This window comes from Lytechinus variegatus, chromosome 7 (genome assembly GCF_018143015.1).
Source record: "Lytechinus variegatus isolate NC3 chromosome 7, Lvar_3.0, whole genome shotgun sequence".
NCBI lineage: Eukaryota > Metazoa > Echinodermata > Echinoidea > Temnopleuroida > Toxopneustidae > Lytechinus > Lytechinus variegatus.
The window spans coordinates 6,522,306-6,543,115 of NC_054746.1; the positions used below are offsets into that span (position 1 = coordinate 6,522,306).

Genomic DNA, 20,810 nt, shown 5'->3' on the forward strand with positions numbered 1-20,810 from the left:
AACATATCATTTTATTTGAGTTTAAAATTAATTGAAAGAATAATATAACCATTTTGAAAGATTGCAAGCCTTTATTTTGGAGTAAAAGCTTAATTAGTTTCAAATCGTAGCCAATCGTATGACTGCTATGACGATATTAAATTCGCTTTTATTCTAAGAAGGATGATAGCATAGTCATAGTTTGATCATAGGTATTCGTACGATGATAGAGAACATTACACAGTAATATATCCCAAGTTCTCAATATTAGCATCAAATTCTACCACATTTTATTCTGAACTCGGGTCGTAGACCAATCGTAAGGTGTGCGGTCGCCATAAAATTGGTCTCCTTTTCTATTTACGTCATCTGGTAGCTAAGGGCAAGTGATACTCTAATAATTCATTAGTAATAAACAATTGCAATTAAAACGGGCAATCCTTGACATCATAAAAAAAAGCAAATTATTAAATTAGCTGTGATACCGTAATGCCCCCCCCCCCCCCTCTCTCTCTCTAGCCCCACCCCACCCCTCTAATTCAGCTCTATCTCTCTTTCTAAATTTATAGTTGTTTCGGATATGTTTGTATGTCTGTCTGCCCCCCCCCTCTCTCTCTTTCCCATTTCATCTGTATTCCCTCTCTCGCCAACCTCATTCTGCATGAAAATGCAAATTTAAATTTGAAAAGTTAAGAGATATTAAAGAGTATATGTAAAGAGAGTGGACGAATACTATTGTACGAAATGTATCCATAGACAGCTGCTATAATTTAATTGAATCGAGATATGAAGATCTTATAGTTTTATTCTTAAATCCCTAAAGGGAGTACTAAAAAACTCTTTAAAAAGGGATTATTCAAAGTAACCAATCTGGTGATGAATACAGTGTGTCTGACCGATAACGAATGTCAATATCAACCAAAATTATGGAAAATTCTAACCAATAAATCGGTTGATCTACCTGATTATTTATACGGATTTTGCCAACTGATAAACGTGAGGATACACATTATAATTTCTTATTTCATAATATTCGTTTGAATTGCCTTCTTTAGAATAGTAAGTGCTATCAATATTCTTTATTCATCTTCTTTTTTAAATGTACTTGATTCGACGATTGGTGGCGTCTTAATACTTCTTTCTCCTATCGTGATTGATCTTGTCGTAAGTTCAATTAAATTTTCACTTCCTGTCTCTTGACATCATTTGATATAGTATAGTTGACCAGATTAGTGGTCTTTAAACTCTTTAAATTAATGGATCCAATGATTTATTTGTACTGCAAGGGTCCTGTATTGAGAGTCAACAAGATCAAAGATCAAATCCAATAATCATAAATGGTTCACCCTTGTTAAGAAAATACGAGTGCTACGACATTTCCTGATTTTTTTTAATCGATGATGATCGATGTATCCTTTGTTGTACTTGTAACAGTTGGCATTGATTACAAATTACCCATCAAAATATTCCTGCTTTTATCAAGGACCTATAGGTCCATGCTTTAATCATGCGCCGGCCCAATAAAAAAACGTGTAAACGGTTATAAAACAATTATCACTATTCTTTCCAGTTCTTTTAGTTTGTGTTATGTTTGTTTTCAGATAGAGATTTGTGATTACTAACGTGGATTACGACGATAAACGTCGACACGTTTTGCGTTTTGTCTATTGAGCATTAGTACACGTCCAAGTTATCAAAGTGTCCCATGTGGACTGAAAGATTCTTGGTTCGTCTTGGAGTTTGCTGTATGAATGTTAGCTACGGGCGTTGGTTTCGTTTAGACGGAAAGTGACGCTTCTTCGTACCATTCTGGAATAAACGGAGTAAGGGGATATAGGGCCTAAGAAAACAAGAATAATCAACTTATAATCCAAGATGAAAGGGGACTTTAAAGTTTCGACGCTGATCTCCTTCATCGTGATAGGTAGTATACTCTTCACGGTGGGATTTCTGGTGGGATTTTTTGGAACTTCGAACGATTCCTGTCCATCGTACTCATCGATCGAAGATGATGAGATAAGTCGGATGATGATTGATGAATGCAAAGCTGAAAATATCGAACAATATCTCAGGTAAGGACCAAGTTTGGTTGAATATTTATGAACTCGTGTTTTTTTCTTGTGCAAAAATGTTTTGTAAGAGATTTTTGTAAGCATGGTAGAGAATGAGCATGAGCATTTTTTTATGGGGGGATACATAATACATAATTCTCATTTGTTTCTTTATCCTCTTTCTGCTTTCACTTTAAAATGAATCTTTTGAAGCCGTGGGGATTCTTCAATGGTGTAACTACTCTAATATCAATGGCTGATGATTTACTGATCTAGTGTAACCATGGTTACGGATACATTGTTTTATTCATAGGGAATTAAGCAGCCGACCTCACATGGCGGGAACGCCAGCTGAAAAGGAGAACGCTGAGATGCTTGTCAATCTCTGGACTGAGTACGGATTCGATTCGGCTCGGTTAATACCATACGATGTGCTCTTAGCTTACCCTGATCCGGATAATCCGAATAAGGTAATATTTTTTTACCATGTTATCACAAATGTTGATATCACTTCTTGTCCCTATAGTATTCAAAGTTGTAAGAGGTGAATTCATTAGAAAAGAATATAAATTATATCAATGTGAAGAATGTGATTTCATAGATTTTTGGAAATAAATTTTGAAGTGCAATGTAAGGTTTGGCAAAAAACAAGGTAACTCCCATTTTCATACAAGGAACGGGGAAACACTGATGTAAATCATGAACTAAAGATTTAATGGAACAGATTGAACACCTAAATAAAACAACATTTTAATCAACAATTTCCCCGTGTATATGAAATGCTGCGATTGACATCTTAATATCCAATGTGAATCATATTTTTCAAACAAAACAAAATCAATAATACACACGTTGAATGACAACTTAATCGACAAGGAATACTTAATCAGATAGCTTTTAAACATGTCCGTATGAACAAATTATGTCACTGGATAGTAGGTACAATGTTATACTGCGACCGATATTCACCCATAGGTCGTCATGTGAACTTTGGATCGTGGAATGTCAATATCATTATGCAATGGGACAATAATATTATCTTTTTATACTGTTTATAGACAGCGCACATTCTACACCACATTATATTTGTTTTAAAAAGTTATCTGTTGCCCTGTATAACGAACGAGCAATGAGGGGTATTATTACAAATTTATTGGCCCGTATTCTGAAGTCAGGTTTAAAGGGCACACGAGAGTAATTCATCTGCGCGCAAAGCATGCCGGACAGGCGTAAGTAAAGATCACATGACTTTATTGATTAAAATAATTAATTAAAAATAGATAAAATGTTTGTATATCAAAAGAAAAGAATAGAGATAATGCTATGTTCACACTCTTTCATAATTAAGGCGTTTGGTGAGGCTAGACTGCATTTTTGTATTTCATTTTAATTATTATTACCCACAATGCAGTTCTGGTTTTCTGGCAATGAACTGGCCGAAATTATGGTTAGTCCTATTTCAGGCCATTTAACTTTTGATTGAGCTGTGCAAGTACCTGATTAACTTATCAAGTCTTAATGTACTGTTAATTGTGACTAATGTCAGTGAATTAAAGCAAAATCTATCGAGGGATTGATTTTTAATGATTTTTTGATGAGCTATGATGTAACACGTGAGTGAATGGGGGTCTGTAATACTCATGTGTGCCCTTTTAAACTACACCATGTTCTAACCCTGTGCTAAAATTATGGGAAGCCAAAAGTATCAAAATCTTTATTATGTTATATGTTTCTCATGTTCGCTGTTCTCTTTCCTGATTCATCGATGGTGAAGGCAATCATCTTTTTATACTTAGGCTATTATGAATGATTTTAGAGCCAAATGAGCTGAAATATGGTATCTCTACTGTTAGTGATATACATATGTAACAATTGGCTATCCATACTTTAAGCCTGAGTTTAAGTCAAACACGATTTCAGATTACGGGCCATTAAATCGTATTCAGGCAAATCGGCCTTTGTTGACATTATCTTAATACACATATATGTCACCATGCAATTCAATCTTCCAATATTGCGTAATAATAAAAATGATAACAATGATAATGTTATATTGCATGGCTCAGAATGGAATACCAGAAAGATTCTAAGAGTTTGGGCAAATATTCCAACGCTATATATAAATCAGGGGCGTCGATCCATTTTTCAGATGGGGGGGGGGCAAAGTCATGAGTCATAAATCAACATTACAAAGGCGCTGGTCGCACAAAACAAACTAACAAACTCTCTCACTCACACACACACATTATACGATAAGTGCAAAACACAATGTTAAGAGTGCTCGACTATATGCATATGAGCAATAAACAGACAGACAAGTAAACTAGTGTAACTTCATGCATTACAGGTCAGTAGTGCATGAAGTTACACTAATTTCTATGTTTGTTTGTTTGTTTATATATATTTTTAGCAATTTTTGTGATCCTGAACGAGATACATATGTAACTAAATGATTAATGCGAGCGCAAGGCGCGAGCAGAAGAGTTTTGTCATTCCTACCTAAAACTGGAAATTCTATGCACTTTTTGTAATCATGAACAAGATAGGTATATAATTCGTGCGAACATGAAGCGCGAGCGGGAAAAAAATGACATGGGACACTATATTAATGGTTTGGAAATCATGAACAGGATGGGTAATTGGGTATCTTGATGAAAGTCAATAATGGGAACGCGAAGCGCCAGCTGAAAAAAATGATATTCCGATCTAAAGAAGGGTCAAGGACTGTGTAGGGAAATTGTGAAGTGGATATGGATCGCATTGAATAAATGGTGCGAGCACAAGGCGCGAGCTGATATATTATTGGTGTTATTTTGATCTAGGACCCTCCCCCGGTTCTTTTTATATTTTGCTTGTCAGATTTTTTCTGGAACAAAATTACTTCCCTTTTTTAATCGATAATTACTGTTTTTGCTTGTCAAATTATTATTCCGGACATAAATCACTTTTTTTTGGGGGGGGTTGTGTTATTTCATTTTTGTAAAAAAATGCCCCCCCCCCGGAATATCTTGGATCCGCTCCTGATATAAGGAATTGATATAATGAAACAAATGGACTTGGTAGTTGGAACGACTGAGTTGTTCATCGAAATGAATAATACATTTTTGTGTGTGTGTTACGGCAGGTAATGATAACAGACAATGGAGAGGTTAATTTTACGACAGCTTTACATGAAGAGATTCTTCGACCAGAAGATGACCACCCGGACGTTGTTCCACCATTCAATGCCTATTCTGCGCAAGGAGAGCCTGAGGTAAGAATAACTGTGTACCAAATTGGTGTCCTTGTGGGACACTTTCAACTTTCACCACAGGATTTTTCAGATTCTCGACCGTTTAGAAGCGTATATAGTATATCAGCGCCCGGGTCAAATGTGAATTCTCGCCTATTTATTTATTTTAAGGACAAAGTTTGTTAAAGAAATTGCCCCCTTTAAGTGGTGTTGCAAGAAAATATTGGCAATCAGTTACAAATATCATGTTGCAAGTTTACAATTGATAGATTAATTCAACTGTACATAAATCCGATTACACTGCTTGTTTCACGAAACAGATAAGAAATCAATTACAAAGTCACAATTAATTTCAAAACCTATGATTCATTTCGAGACCGAAAACATACTTGCAATCAATCACAAGTTTCTTGCAATCCCCCATAACACATCTTTATGCCCGGGTGAGCGTTGCATTCCCAGTTTGTGGGCTTGTCGTCACATTAAAATCCCAAGATACCCCCTTATTTCATTTTTTTTTCTTTGCCACTTTGGACCCCTGAAGGTGGTACCCAAGGCACGAACCCCCCCCCCCCCCCTACATCATAGAGCTGATGTTCTTTACTATATTACTTGTCACAACCAAGACGAAAAAAAAACACACACTGAATGATCCTCTGATTGTTAATAAGATCATTATTTAAAAAAAAAATCTATCCCCTTTCCCCATCTCATTTTTCATTTAGTGGAACCAGAAGCCTCTCTCCTCCTTGCCCGCCGGCACCCCCCCCCATTGCATCACTCTTTTCCCACTTATAAATTGAATACATTACAAGATTAGGTGGAAAAAAGTTCGAAAGAAAGAAAGAAAGACAGAAGGATGATAAAGATGGTTTATTTATGCTCCTGATAACAAAACAAACTATTGTGTACATGTAAAGATACTGATTTTTTTTTATAATCTGTTCCTCTTTCAGGGTCCTTTGGTTTATGTGAACTATGGACGAGCAGAAGACTTTGAATGGCTGGCAAAGAACAAACCTGAAATCAACATTACTGGATGCATAGCTATTGCAAGATACGGAAAAGTGTTTCGAGGAAATAAAGTAAATTCATCAACTATTTTATATTTCCTCGTTTACTATATACAATAACATGAATTTTAAAAATGTAATGGTGACCATGGTTCAAGGCTAGTACAAAATGAATGAGTGAAGGAATCGGTCATAACTTTGTCCTAAGTAGGTCGAGTCTCTCTAGTTAGTTTTTCCACACTTTTCACTCATCAATTATTCCTTATTTCCTTTGACTCGATATCTAATACATTGTGGGATATTATTAATAATAATTAATAATAATAATAATTGTAAATTTATATTGCGCAATTTCTATTTGGATATACTCGACTGCGCATTACAATACATAACAAATAAGCAGAAAACAATTATTAACAGAATATGCAAAAAATTTAGAAGTAAATTTAAGTTCGCTAAATTAATCGAAGAAAAATAAGTAAAGATTAATTATTTCTACAAAATACATAACAAAATGAGTGACTTATTTATTAAAAACTCTCTTGAAAGAGGTGGTATTTCAGTTTAGTTTTAAATAAGTTGACAGAGGATGCATTTCTTATTGAGGAAGGGAGACTATTCCAGAGTTTGTGTGCAACAATGATAAAGGCACGGTCACCTAGTGTAATCTTTGTTTTACCTCAGGCTGGTGGGAGACTGAGGAGCGTTGTGTCATGGGAACTACGAAGCCTGTATGACTGGGTGGGTGATTTAAATTTAAGGAGCTAAAGGGTACTCCGAAAGTCTAGTGGCAAATGACACTATTTTAGTAATCCAGAGGTCGTGGGTTCGAATCCCAACCGGTCCGCCTATATAGGCCGATTCAAACAACAAGTGCTGTGTTACCCTCGTCGTATCGTTGGAGAAAAAAATAATATCTTATTGCTTGTCTTTATCACCCAACGAATTAGCTATTCTTTTGAGTAGTCACTCACATTAATTTTATGTAATTACTTTATGGTAAAAAGAAATTATGATCAGAAATTAGCTCCATACTAGATTGATACACTCTATTACCTATTGAGACATTGTGCAAATTGATTTAAATCATATGACTTTCCTAACTTCTAGGTTCTTTCGGCCCAAGCCGCGGGTGCTATCGGGATAATTCTCTATTCGGATCCTGCCGACTACGCCATCGATGATAATGTAGCAGTCTATCCGGACGGATGGTGGTTACCCGATACCGGGGCTCAAAGGGGAAATACTTTCGTCAGCGACGCTAAAGGGGATCCGATAACACCCGGTTACCCGGCTAAACGTAAATATGCATATATATATTTTATATTTCCTTGATTATGTATGTATAAAATTTAGTTGAATGAATAATAAAGATCACTGCAAAAGAAACACACACACACGCACACCATCACACACACACACACATACATATATAATCGTTACGAGAAGAAAGTGGGTAAGAAATAAATGATGAAAACAAGAGGGTGGAATTTGACAGTGGGTGATACAGAAGGGGAGAGAGAGAGAGAGAGAGAAAGAAAGATAGAAAGAAAGAAAGAAAGAAAGAGAGAGAGAGGGTGAATGAAGTGGGGGTAATAGCGAAGGTAATGATTACAGAAAGAAAATCATTCTAGCTTTCTATTCAGGCAATTTAGAAGTTTAAACAAATATGTTCATCTCTTTATAAATCTCCCAGCTTACGCGTACCGGTTAGATGATTCGGATACCGCGCTCCCCAAGATTCCGGTTCATCCGATTGGTTATGGAGATGCACGACATCTATTAAGGTATCATGTGTATATGCTACATGTCATGTGCATGTAATCAGTCACTGACAAAATCACATTTTGTTTAGAGTTCTAGCATAGACAAATTTCATCAACTGCTTGGAGTTTTTTATTGAAAAAGTGATTATAAATTATTTGATCTTTTAGAACCTTTAAATCTATCCGAGTGGACTTTCACTCCGAAATAATGTCTGCAATAAGGATTTTATGTGTTTCAGCCTCTTGTAAAACTAAAGTAGGTCTACACAGTTATTAAAGTAACCTGCGTTAAGTGTTGAAAAAATACTGCAAGAGAGTCTAAAATTCGGAAACTGTGGGGGGGGGGGGGGGTCGACACAAACAAAAAACTACCCGGAATCTTTAAAGGACAATTCCACCCCCAAAAAAATGATTTGGATAAAAAGACAAAAACAAACAAGCACTACATTGAAAAATTCATCAAAATCGGATGTAAAATAAGCGAGTTATGACATTTTAAAGATTCGCTTAATTTCACAAAAAAGTTATATGCACATCTTGGCTGGTATGCAAATGAGGAGACTATGACGTCATCCTCTCACTATTTCTTTTGTATTTTATCATATGAAATATGGAGTATTCTAATTTTCTTCTCATTGTCAAGTGATAAAACGATTAATTCCTCCCTGAACATTTGGAATTAGCATTGTTTGATACTATATGGTTCAGTCATGTTGGTCCTTACTGTAAAATCTATAAAAAATTAAATATTGTAGAATTCAAACAATAAAAAACACAAGAAATAGTGAGTGACGTACATCATCGACTGACTCACCTAGTTGTGCATATCACTGTTTTGTGAAAAATAAGCGAAACTTTAAAATGTCATAGCTTCTTATTTTACATCCGATTTCGATGAAATTTTCAGCACTATGCTAGCTTGATTTTTCTTCATTTATTCAAGTCAGCATTTTGCTGTGGTGGACTTGACCTTTAAGTATTCAGTGATGAGGGGGGGGGGTCAAATTTCTTCATTGTATATTAAGAGACCATTCATTTGATTTTTCATTGTATTTTATGTCAGTGAGTTATCGGGTGATGAAGTCAATTCAGACTGGGCAGGAGACCTGGATGTAACCTATCGATACGGACCGGGATTTATTAATCCAGAAAGGTAAGCTTGAGTGATTAGATAGCTCGAAACCTGAGAAATACGTGCAGATTCAAAAGTGTCTTTACAGGTACCTACATAATATATAACGGATTTGAAATTTACTGAGGTTAATTTTGATAATATATTTTATTCATTGGCTTTATTGAGGATTTCCTGACTCAACCTAGTTTAATTTCAATCTTTGAAATCATTTATGATTAACTCGGGATACTGGGAAATTAATCATAATCAAAGACATAACAAAATGAAATTATATTCTACAGAGGAAAGTGATTGCAATTTGATTTAATTCTCCTATTTTGGCCAGAACTGTGACGATTTTAATGCTATTGTCGATTTTAAAGACCATTCTAAAGACTGAAGTAAATTTCAAAGACAACTTGGATTTGAAAAACTCCAATCGACTCAATCCGTGTTGAATTAAAATACATTTGACCAGAACGATCAGCGCAATTTCGAATGATCATTCATGTATTAGTTTGGAATCAGTTTCGTGGATGTAATATTTACCAAAGTTTTTTTATAACGCCCTTTTTAAAAACTTAAGGTGTTTTTTTTTTACCAGGAAGGTCAAAATGAGCATCCACACATCACGTGAGATCAGAACAACTTATGACGTCATCGGAATCATTAATGGAGCGCTGGAGCCAGGTAAAACCTCATTCCTACTGTCATACAACATGCGCCACGATTGAAGCTTAAGTCTTAATCTTGAAGTGATCGTAGTTGTCGTATCAGATCGTACTGATCGTAGACAAGTTTCAGACGGTTCAGTGTTTTGTTCACTATCAGCTACGAAGGACCAATCGTGGCGGTCGTAACGGATCAGACGAAAGCAGTGGGCAGGAGGTCATAAAGTTTTAGTTACCCGCCTTATCGTTGTTGATAGTCACTATTCAAAGGTCATAACTATTTAAACAAGATATTTGTTGAAGGACAAGTCCACCCAAAAAAACGTTGATTTCAATCAAACGGGAAAAAATTCTAACAAGCATAACACTAAAAATTTCATCACAATCGGATGGAAATTAAGAAATTTATGACATTTTAAAGTTTCGCTTAATTTCACAACATTTATCTGCACATCCTGATCAGCATGCTAATGAGGTGACCAATGACGTCACCCACACGTGTTTTCTTTGCATTTCATTATGTGAGTTATTCTAATTTACTTCTCATGTAATAAGAAATGAAGTTTTATTCATTTGTTTGGAATTTTAAGGTTTTATGGTTCAGTAAAGTTGGTCCATAATGTCAAATCTGAAAAAAATGAAATACTGTATAATTACTAAAAAATAGTGAGGGCCTCATCGACTCTCTCATTTGCATTTAACCTAGTTGTGCAAATGAGCGACAGTTTAACCTGTTGTAACTTTTTTTATTTACATTCTATTTTGATTAAATTTTCAGTGCATGCTTGTTTATTTTTTCTCTATTGACTCAAATCAACAATTTTCTGGGGGGGGGCTAATGGTTTGTCAGGGTTTAATGAGCACCATTCGCAACTCTTCATCCGAAGAGATCATATATGAATGTCTTTGAAACTATTCTCATTAAGCGAAATTTTAAAATGACATGACTTTCTTATTTTCAATCAAAGTTTGATTTAATTTTCAATATTACACTTTTAAATAGCAATTTTGTTAAAACTTCAATTCAACCTTCTGAGGATGGAAATGACCTTCAATTTTACATGAAAAGAAAAAATAACGTGTTTATCTCCATTAATTCAAGGTGTTTTCATTACGTTTCAAAGCATTGTATTACTGTTAAAAAATACTCTGAAATAATTATCGGAAAACACGACAGTAATGTGTAATGTTTAACCTTCGGTAAGAAATCAACGTTCGATTAAAAAACGAGACAAAACAAAGACCACTTTGTTCTTATCAAAATACCATCTAATTGCGTAATCTGCTTGTACTTAATTTTTCATGATTGACAAACAATAATATTATACAGATATTGCCTACCAAGAGTTTGAATATTATACAGTATTGCCTACATATAGTTTGAATATAACATTTCCTCTCCCCGAAGGAGTTATATTTTTCCCCAAGGGATTTTATTCTACCCAAAGCGCGCAGCGCTGAGGGAAAATGTTATCCCGAAGGAAAAATATTGTTTCGGAGGGGAGTTGAAATGTTATTTATTAAAACGATAGACCAGGCAATATCTATTTTATTATATAGTCTTTGTGGATTCGCCATCAAATATTGCATTCATCATCTGGCTCCAACCTGAAATTCTTGCTACATGATATATATTTTTTTATATACATCAAGCGCGTTCTTCATGATTGCGTTACTAGCGCGTACAAGAACTGCCTGATTACACAACTTTTAAGCAGCGAGTGACGTCACCGTAGTGAATATAACGAGTCAATTGACAATACAACGCAGTTATATTCACTGAGGTGACGTCAAAACTCAGAATATAACAAATGTGATCCTCGCAGCTATGGTCACGTGATGGCGTATTGACCTATCACTGATTCGAATCTACATATTCTATGAAATATATATATACATTTTTTTTCTAGATCGTTATGTTATGATGGGCAACCATCGTGATGCCTGGGTGTATGGTGCTGTAGACCCTTCTAGTGGTACAGCAGTTCTTATGGAGAGTGCTAGGGTCTACTCAGAAATGCTAAAAACAGGTGTGCCATCAACATAATTAGTTTATCTTCTCTTTCCCTTTTTTTTATAAGAAATAACAGGGGCTTTGGAACGGGGGAAGGTTCAGCTCCTCCCAATTTGTACACAAAACTTTGTACAAAAACGAAAAATAACCATCTGATTTTGATTTTTGCATGGTCACCCCCCCCCCCTTCAAACCTGTCCCGCGGCCCCCTTTTTTATTGTGCTTATTGCTTTGCATCATTTTTTTTTCTATGTCAATGACAGTTCACTTTTATATATTTATTATTTTTTTATTTGCGATAATTTCTCAATCATTTCGGTACATCTAAAATCATTAAATTTTTCGTGGGGAAATTTAAATAATGTTACGAAATTGCGGACGTTCACACAGGGAATTAGATAATGTTCGATTATTATGCGATCAACGTGAGATCCAATCCAATGGGTGCAAATTAGAGGTGGGTTTTCAAAATAGATTTCAGTAATTTCAAATGAATAAATCATACAAGATAGAGAATAGGAAATAAAATAAACAATAAACAAACAATAAAACCATAAAGTAAATCAAGTTATGTAAAGATATGATTTTTTATTGTGATTCATCCATAAAAAGAAATTATTTTGGTTTAATGTATTCGTGGTAGCGGTGTCTTCTGTGTTCAGTTGACAACTGAATACAGAAGATGTCAACTGAACACAGGAGACATCATTACCATATATGGCACACAGGCTTCTCTTAATATAATAGGTTTTAAGCAAGTGATTTCATTTTAAACAATAAAAAGTCGTATCATGTGTTGGAATCTCTAACAGTAATAATGACGATTCAGAACCCCTTGTACAAACACGCTTTTCCAATTCAACGTGCTAACACCGGCATTTTGAAATTTTCCTGTAAAAATAAATAATGATAATTTGTCTCATGTCTATGGCTAGGTTGGAGACCTCGCCGTACGATCATGTTCTGTTCCTGGGGAGCCGAGGAGTACGGCCTTCTTGGGTCAACTGAATTCGTTGAGGTATATGCAGCGCAAAACTGTGGATTTATTGTTCAGACAGAGATGCAGATTTTCCTGTTGTCGTTTGACAATTTGCTGATAATTTCTTGAACAATCGAAAAAAAACAGCATTTACACCTAAGATACAATTTTAAAAATAAGAAACTCTTTGTCGCACTGATTATAACTTCTGGTTTGTTCATTTATAATTTTCCACACCAGAAAATCCTTTCAAAATTATCCAGAAACTAATATTTTTTCAAGAAAATGTATCCCTTATCTTTAACGAAATTACAGAAAAGACATTGTTTTGAATTTGTTATTTATAATGCATTTTTTTAATTTATTTATCAATTTTTTTTGGCGGGGGAGGGGGGTGAATATCCAATCAGTTTACATCATCCCCAATGAATTGTATCGATTTTTGTATGTTGTACACTAATTAGGCCCCAGCAACGTCTACCAGGCGATCTGGGGCTAATCTATCCCGGAACTCCCCAGATCATGTCGGCAAGATCCGGGAGGTCTGGTTTTGCCCTGGACGAGCGTTGGTGACTGTATACACGAAATCAAGGCGGCATCTTCATGGCGCTAACACGGTTGTATACGGACCATGCCGGCAGAGCACGGCGTCTACCCGGATAAACGGAGCAGCTCCATGGCCCAAAACGGCTGTCCACGGATGATTCCGAATGTTTTTGATCTCCCCAAACGACACGGTCCTCCAAGGATGCCCGAGGCGCCTACACGGATCTCTCCCCGGATCAACACGGATCTGATCCGAGTGGTCCGATGTCTATTTGACTGGGGCTTGGAAAAAAAACATGAAACTCGACTTTTTAAAACTACTAACCACACGTTGAGGACTTTCTCCTTTTTAGACGAAATAAAACAATTTAATGGTCTTGGTAATTCATTGATTGGAATTTAAATGTTTTTTTAATATACATGCGATCTAGGAATACCAGAAAGTGTTAGGAGAAAGGGCTGTCGCATACATCAACACAGATGTCGCTGTAGGAGGAAACTGGACCTTCAGAGTTAAATCAACACCTTTATTACAGGAGGCTCTGTACGACGCTGCTAAGAAGGTATTTCAAGTGTACACTGGTGCCCAGGTGGGGGGGGGTTGGATGGTCCATGGATAAAAAAAATATTTTCATGACCGAGGAAAGTAAGGAGAAAATAGAAAGAAAGGGAAAGAAAAAAGGGTAAAACTTGATATTATTTTCCTTTTTTTTATTTTATCATATATTATTTCACATGATTAGATTTTTTTCTCTGGAAGATGAAAAAAGACGACATTGGATTCGTCCATGACAAAACTAGACAACGGCAAGTAGATCAATACTACACGTATTCATTATTATTTATTCGTTTTCTTGTCTCACCTGGATAGCAGATTGAGACTATTGGCGGTGCTTTTCCGACGGCGGCGGCGACGGCGTCAACATCAAATCTTAACTGAAGGTTAAGTTTTTGAAATGACAGCATAACTTAGAAAGTATATGGACCTAGTTCATGAAACTTGGACATATTCAAAGTCAGCACTACTGTTATATTAAATGGCGTGATGCAGGTGAGACTGCCAGAGGCGCTCCACTTGTTTCTGTAAAGATGGAAATGGTGAAATAGTTACAAATATTGCTTATCTTATTTGCAATTAGGTACCTGACGGTGAAACGAGAGAGAGAACGACTTACGATGTTTGGCTTGAACGACTGCCCGACAGCAGCGGCAACGGGCTACCGTAGTATGTTAATATAGATCCTATATTTTTCCTCCTTCAGAGTAAAATGATATCTAATATTTTTTTATTTCTTTTAAATACCTAAACGTTGATATCACAGGCTTTAATCATGATCTGTATGAGTCTTTGTTGCAATATGTATACATTTCTTTCCTTTTTTCATAGAAGCTCTCAAATTACTTCTTTTCTAAAGCTTTGCTTGAAGTGATTTACCAAACCGTCGAATTAATGATAAAAAACTTTAAGAATATTCGGCGATTGTTTCAATGACTTGTTATGAAAATGTATTTTTCCCCCATTTTGCTAAAGTGTCAGCGTTCTTGGATCTGGAAGTGATTTTGCTCCGTTCATGTACCGAATCGGTGTACCGTGCTGTGACCTATCATACACCTATGACTCGGTAATCACAATACCATAATTTTTATTTGAAATGGTAAAACTACAACAAATTGATGTATAAGAAATATTCACTTCAATACTAAGATTAAAAAGCAGATAATTATGTTTGACCATCAAATTATACATATTGGCCATTCTGATTTTAGGCAGTGGTCAAAATTTGTGCTGAAATTATGGGATGCTGAAGATATCCCGATTTTAGAAAAAAAAAACAAATTAAGCTATTATTTCCTGACAAATGAGTACTTAATTAATGTGTCAAACAAGTTGATCAATTAAATTTGTACTGTTAGAGATTTGTGTCACAGTTGGATCTCCGTAGTTAAACCACAACTTTAGACCAGTGTTTTAACCGAGATCGGATTCAGTTACAGGCCGGCTTGTTTCATGAACAGAAATAAGAAGAGCAATGTGAATATTATATACGACAGCAAATGTAATCTTAGCTTATGTATTTAACTTAATGTAGGCCTATCATTTTAAATTTCGTCCCGATTTTTTTTTTTTTTATTATGATGTCTGCCAATTAACTTTATGTAGGCCTATCATTTTAAATTTCGTCCCGATTTTTTTTTTATTATGATGTCTGCCAATTACATTCCCTTTACAATGACTTTTTTTCTTTAATTTTCTACTCAATACTCATGACGACGACGACCATAAACAGAGTCTTGGGATATCATCATACCCTGTGTACCATTCTGTTTATGAGACATTCTACATAGTCAAGACGTTCATTGATTACAACTTCTGGCGCCATCAGTCTGTTGCTCGGGTTCAGCTTGAGTTCTCGCGAAATCTCGCAGACTCCGTGATTCTACCGTTTGGCGTCCTCGACTATGCAACGAAACTGAAATCGTCTGTTGATAATCTGGAGGATGAGTACGGTACCAAGATGAATGCGCAGGGTATCACCTTTGGTGAGTTCTTGAAACAGTCGGGTTTACAGACTTTATGCAGTGACGTCATCACGCCACCATCTTAGAGGCATGAAGCCATTGCCTCGCATGCGTTGGTGATCTGCAGCTGCATGGTGCATCTATGACAATTTCGTTTACGTGTATTCATATATCCTCTGAGTGAGGGCGCTGTAAGATTATGTCGTCATATGCTTAGGGTCTGTAAAGAAAAGTCAGGATATGGAGCCACGACATTGCCTTTTTGCTGCTGTGGCCATTCATATTCAGTGGAGTTTGAACGTTACATACTCACGCATGATAATTAGCGATATGAATATTTTAAACCTGAAAGTATCTATAATAAAAATTATAAAAAACAATTGATTAATTAAATTATTCATCAGAATATAATTATACAGGTACAAAAGGCCAGGAAACAACTATTCAATCATTGCCTTGATTTAAAAAAAAGAATCACATTACGACACTGATGTGGTACTTATTATGGTACAATGATACATGGAAATGAAATTATACTCTCTCCTTTTGTTTTAAATTTCATTTAATTTTTTTTCTTCCGGTAGAATACATTGATTCAGCTCTGACCAATTTTACCGCGGCTGCTACATCATTCGAAGAGCAAATAACTCAAATAGATGTTGAGGAGTAAGTACAGAAAAAAGTGATTTATAATAGCAATGACAATAATGGTAATGGTAATAATAATGATAATAATAATAATAGCAACAATAACGGCCTATTCACCCAGAGTAGCCACTTCAGTTGCAAAAAGTGTTCTCCCAACGGGCCCTGCTAATATCAATAGATATTAAGAAAAATTGCGTTTGTAATTGTTTTTATCATTAGTATTAAACTCATTCTTGTATACAGTTATTGGTTCTTCATCATCATCTAAAGTATACTGTATTAGAATCAATATCACTGATATTCTTATAATTTACATAGCCATTTTCACCATCTTATTAAATTACCTTTTTTCCCTTTTCTTATGAAAAAAGGTCTCCTTCCTCAGGGACGAAATATACAAAAGATTACGTAGGCCTACTTAGCAAACGATAAGAAAATCCCTTTCAGTACTTTTATCTAGCAAACAAGTTTTTTTGCGTACATCAATGTTTTTTCTCTCTCTCTCTCTCAATTCTAGTCCCATTGCAGTAAGACGTGTTAATGATCAGATGATGCAACTTGAACGAGCTTTTATTGATCCAGCAGGGCTTCCAGATAGGAAATGGTTGAGGTGAGCAAGTTAGAAAGAAAACATTACTAACGCATTTATGAAAGTGCATCATTAATCATTTGCCTTTAATTGAACTATTTATCAATGATTACTTTTTGATCAAAGATTCATTGTAACAAACTAAACATTACAAGCATCTTTTAAAGCTAAGTGCGTTTTTCTTTCCCTCTTTCTTTTATATAGGCACGTGGTTTTTGCTCCGAGCAGTGTAAATTACTATGCAGGCGACGCTTTTCCCGCCCTTGTCGATGCCATGTACCAGATTGATGACGACATTGATCAGGTGACTCGATGGAATGCAGTCAGAGAACAGATGGCCATCATAGCTTTCACCATCCAATCAGCGGCTAGCACACTAACTGACGTCACACAATTTTGAAATGCCTTTCCTCACTTTTGAACAAGAATTCCGTATCCCATTTTTGTTAATGGTTCTTTATCAAGGTACACAAAATAGTGTACTGTACCGAACACTTTTGTCTTACATTAATATTGAATATTATCATCTATATAGAACGTTTTAACGATGTATTAAAAACGCGCATTTTGCTCTGCATCAATTGCCCGTGGAGTATTAGAGCCTATCCCTAAAAAGGACCGAAAGTCCGAAATCCGAAGAATGCTCCATAGGCTCATGCACAAAATTCGCAATTGAATATAAGACCGTATTCAACAGTCTGGTGCGTATGCGCGAAACCTTGCGTGAAACACACAACGCATACAACCGTACAATTAAAGCAATGCGATGCGCAGCATAGAGAACGATGGCACTCAATGACGTCATAATGAACTACACGTAAGTCACATGTCAATGCCAAATTTTCAGATGATGAATCGTTTTTTAAGAATGAAATTTCATGACGATATTAAAATTGTTGAAATTGTTTATTAATGTTTGATTTGTTATTATTGCCGAATAAATAAAGTGAAAGATAAAAAATTGGTGGATGTTCTGTTTTCATCTAGACTGGATTATATACATATATGTGTGTGAGTGTGGGTGATGTCACTGTATTTGGGCGCGCGCATGGGAGGGTGTGGGTGTGTGTGTGCATGTAGCTTCAGAGAGCTTGCCCGTTATTGGAGGCATAATTGTTAAAATTTTATATAGTACACGCGGTGATAAAATATAAACAAGTTATTATTTACCACCTCTATCACACACACACACTATATGCACACATACACCCGACAAAGGAAATTATAATTGGTATAGTGTCGAAAATCTGTCTATCTGACGGTCAATTGGATCAGGGTCGCCCTAGCCACTAACCCGTCTCTGTGGTCTAGTGGTTAAGGCACCGGCGTTCAAATGTGTGTGTGTGTGTGTAGAAAAAAGAAATAAAAACTCTGTAATGAAAAGTATTTCACTTTTGAAAAATACATTTCATTACGTATTTACGTTATGTTCTTCGGATACTAATTTAAAGTTATCGTTAAACAAATCAGACGATGAATTATTAAAACTCTTAAATATAAATATTCATCGGAAAAAGACGGAAATACATTACTCTTTCACATTCTTTTGCGAGCGTTGACGTTGAACATGGCGTTGAACATGATGAAGATCCTGAAGCGGTTCCGGACTTGGATCTTCTCGGTTGGTGATTCCTTTCAGATGGGAGATGCAAGGATGCGGACCCCGAGGTCATTCAGGTGCACTCCATCAGGACCGATGTGCAAGCTCGGATCAACATTTCTGTTGTCAATGAACTTCCAGTCATGCTTCTTCGAAATCATTTCCAAGAGGTCATTGACCTTATTGGCGGTAGTTTTGAGGACATTTTGACGTCTCTGGATTGTACTGCTAATCGTTATTCGAGTATCCGTTTGAAAACATTCAAGTACATGTATAGCTGCACTTTCGATTTTATTTGCGATTTCTGAAGCATCATTCTGATAAAGATTATTGGTGCCAATGTGGAATATAACTTCACTCACATTACTAGAATTGGCCAATCTCACCGCTTCATCGCTGATGTCATCAACACGAGCTCCTGGAAGAGTTTTGCAAATAATTTGTTGAGATCGGGACAACTTTGTTGGTTGAATACGACGAAGCATGGGGTCACCAATCAAGAGGCTATCGATATGTGTCCTTTTGTAGTCTTTGAATCGAGAAGATTGGAATTTACGATAGTCAAGTAGTTGCTCCTCTAATCCGCTTTGAGAAGATCCGGGGAGAAGATACATGTACATGATTGGTTATGAGTTCTACAGATTCCTTTGTTGTATTTCGTTCAGGCACATCATCTTCTGAAGAAACCTCCGCGTCGATGTCATCAATTGGGTGAGCTTCTTTGTTCAAATTCGGAGAAGGTAGACAATGAGGGGAGTCATGACCGTTGACCTTTTTTTATTACTTCGTTGTAGAATGAAGATACGAAATGGCGTCCAATTTCAATATTCAAGTTTGGGTATAACATAGTCAAATGGTTAATTCCTCTACTTCATCAGATATGCTAAACTAAATCGAATCATATGATATTTGGAGACAAAAGTTTATACTTGCAACAGTTATGTTCTTTGGGAGTTTGTAGGCGAATGATGATGTTCCAGGTACTCCTTTATGCTTGTTGCTGTATATAGTCCCCGGCGCCATTTAATGTATACTCAACATTACTAGTGTGTGTCCAAAGATGTTTCTTGAAAGAACGTCACAGTACTGAAGAAACAGACTAAAAGTTCAACAAATTATAATTAACAGTATACTATTTTCACATGGATTCTAATGATGCACTCCAATGATAGCAAAAAATGTGAAATTTAACGGTTATTTCAGAGGTAGAAGTGTCATAGTCAGTTCATTCAGATGCGCCCTCGGTGATCTTTTTTTTATTTATTTATATTAGTTTAAATGACAGTATTTAAATAACGATCGCCATGACTCTGTTCCATTAAAATCATTGTTCATATATACAAGGGTGTTATAATATTTGTATGTACATTAGATAAGAGTATTGTGCGCCATTATGCAGACTCACATTCATTAGCGTAAAAATAACAAATTTCTTCACTTGACTTACCAACACAATGAGATTTTAAAACAGTGCACTACCTTTTATGACAAATGTTTGAAATTCACAAGTTAATTAGTTTTTAGTATTGATTCACCATATGCCTGGTCTTGCAATACATTTTACCAGTCTTTCACTTTATTTATTATTTTAGACATATTATCAATTTATGTGTAGGTTTCTAGATGTTATTGTAATTATTTATTGTCCTAAAAAGGTTTGTATAATGGTGTCATGCTAATGTAAGTGTCTTTAACTTGATCTCTTATTTGAAATGTTGTGCTTGAAAATCAGAGCATGCCAATTTTCAGCAATCTGGATGTAATTGGTATGCACTTCATTTGTGAAATAATGACATTATTGAATTTAATTGGGCAATTAACAACGAACAAACAATAGTATTTCAGCACAATATATTGCTACATCTCCACGGCTCGCATAGGATTTTATACGCCACAGATGTACTATCGCTTTTAACAATACCGGTCACAGTCAAGCAGGGCTCGGTGGGATAACAGTTCTTAGATTGTCATTTTTGCACTTTCAATAATGACAGACTAGTAGTACCTCAGGGGAGCAACTTGGTCCTTTAATGGTTTTAAGTGCAAGGATGCTATTAGAATGGCGCAAAGGTAATCAATGACACGAAG

General features: G+C 35.8%; 1 protein-coding gene across 1 annotated transcript; it reads left to right on the top strand.

Moving 5' to 3' along the window:
• Window positions 1-1,626: 1,626 nt before the first annotated feature.
• On the top strand, window positions 1,627-18,077 carry LOC121418306 (N-acetylated-alpha-linked acidic dipeptidase 2-like). The gene is made up of 17 exons (XM_041612092.1): window positions 1,627-2,051; window positions 2,344-2,500; window positions 5,155-5,283; window positions 6,219-6,347; window positions 7,386-7,575; window positions 7,972-8,062; window positions 9,105-9,194; window positions 9,760-9,845; window positions 11,737-11,856; window positions 12,776-12,858; window positions 13,797-13,928; window positions 14,505-14,590; window positions 14,897-14,987; window positions 15,654-15,906; window positions 16,470-16,551; window positions 17,051-17,143; window positions 17,327-18,077. Exons 1-17 carry the CDS (start codon window positions 1,855-1,857, stop codon window positions 17,520-17,522), a joined length of 2,205 nt encoding a protein of 734 aa, XP_041468026.1. The 5' UTR covers window positions 1,627-1,854; the 3' UTR covers window positions 17,523-18,077.
• The last annotated feature ends 2,733 nt before the right edge of the window (window positions 18,078-20,810 follow it).

What these genes read in the sequence shown, in the direction of transcription:
- LOC121418306 (XM_041612092.1), top strand. Translation starts at nt 1,855, where the DNA reads ATGAAAGGGGACTTTAAAGTTTCGACGCTGATCTCCTTCATCGTGATA. An exon ending in GGATTTATTAATCCAGAAAG is followed by an intron (nt 9,195 to 9,759) that starts GTAAGCTTGAGT and finishes TTTTTTTACCAG; the next exon opens with GAAGGTCAAAATGAGCATCC. An exon ending in TAATGGAGCGCTGGAGCCAG is followed by an intron (nt 9,846 to 11,736) that starts GTAAAACCTCAT and finishes TTTTTTTTCTAG; the next exon opens with ATCGTTATGTTATGATGGGC.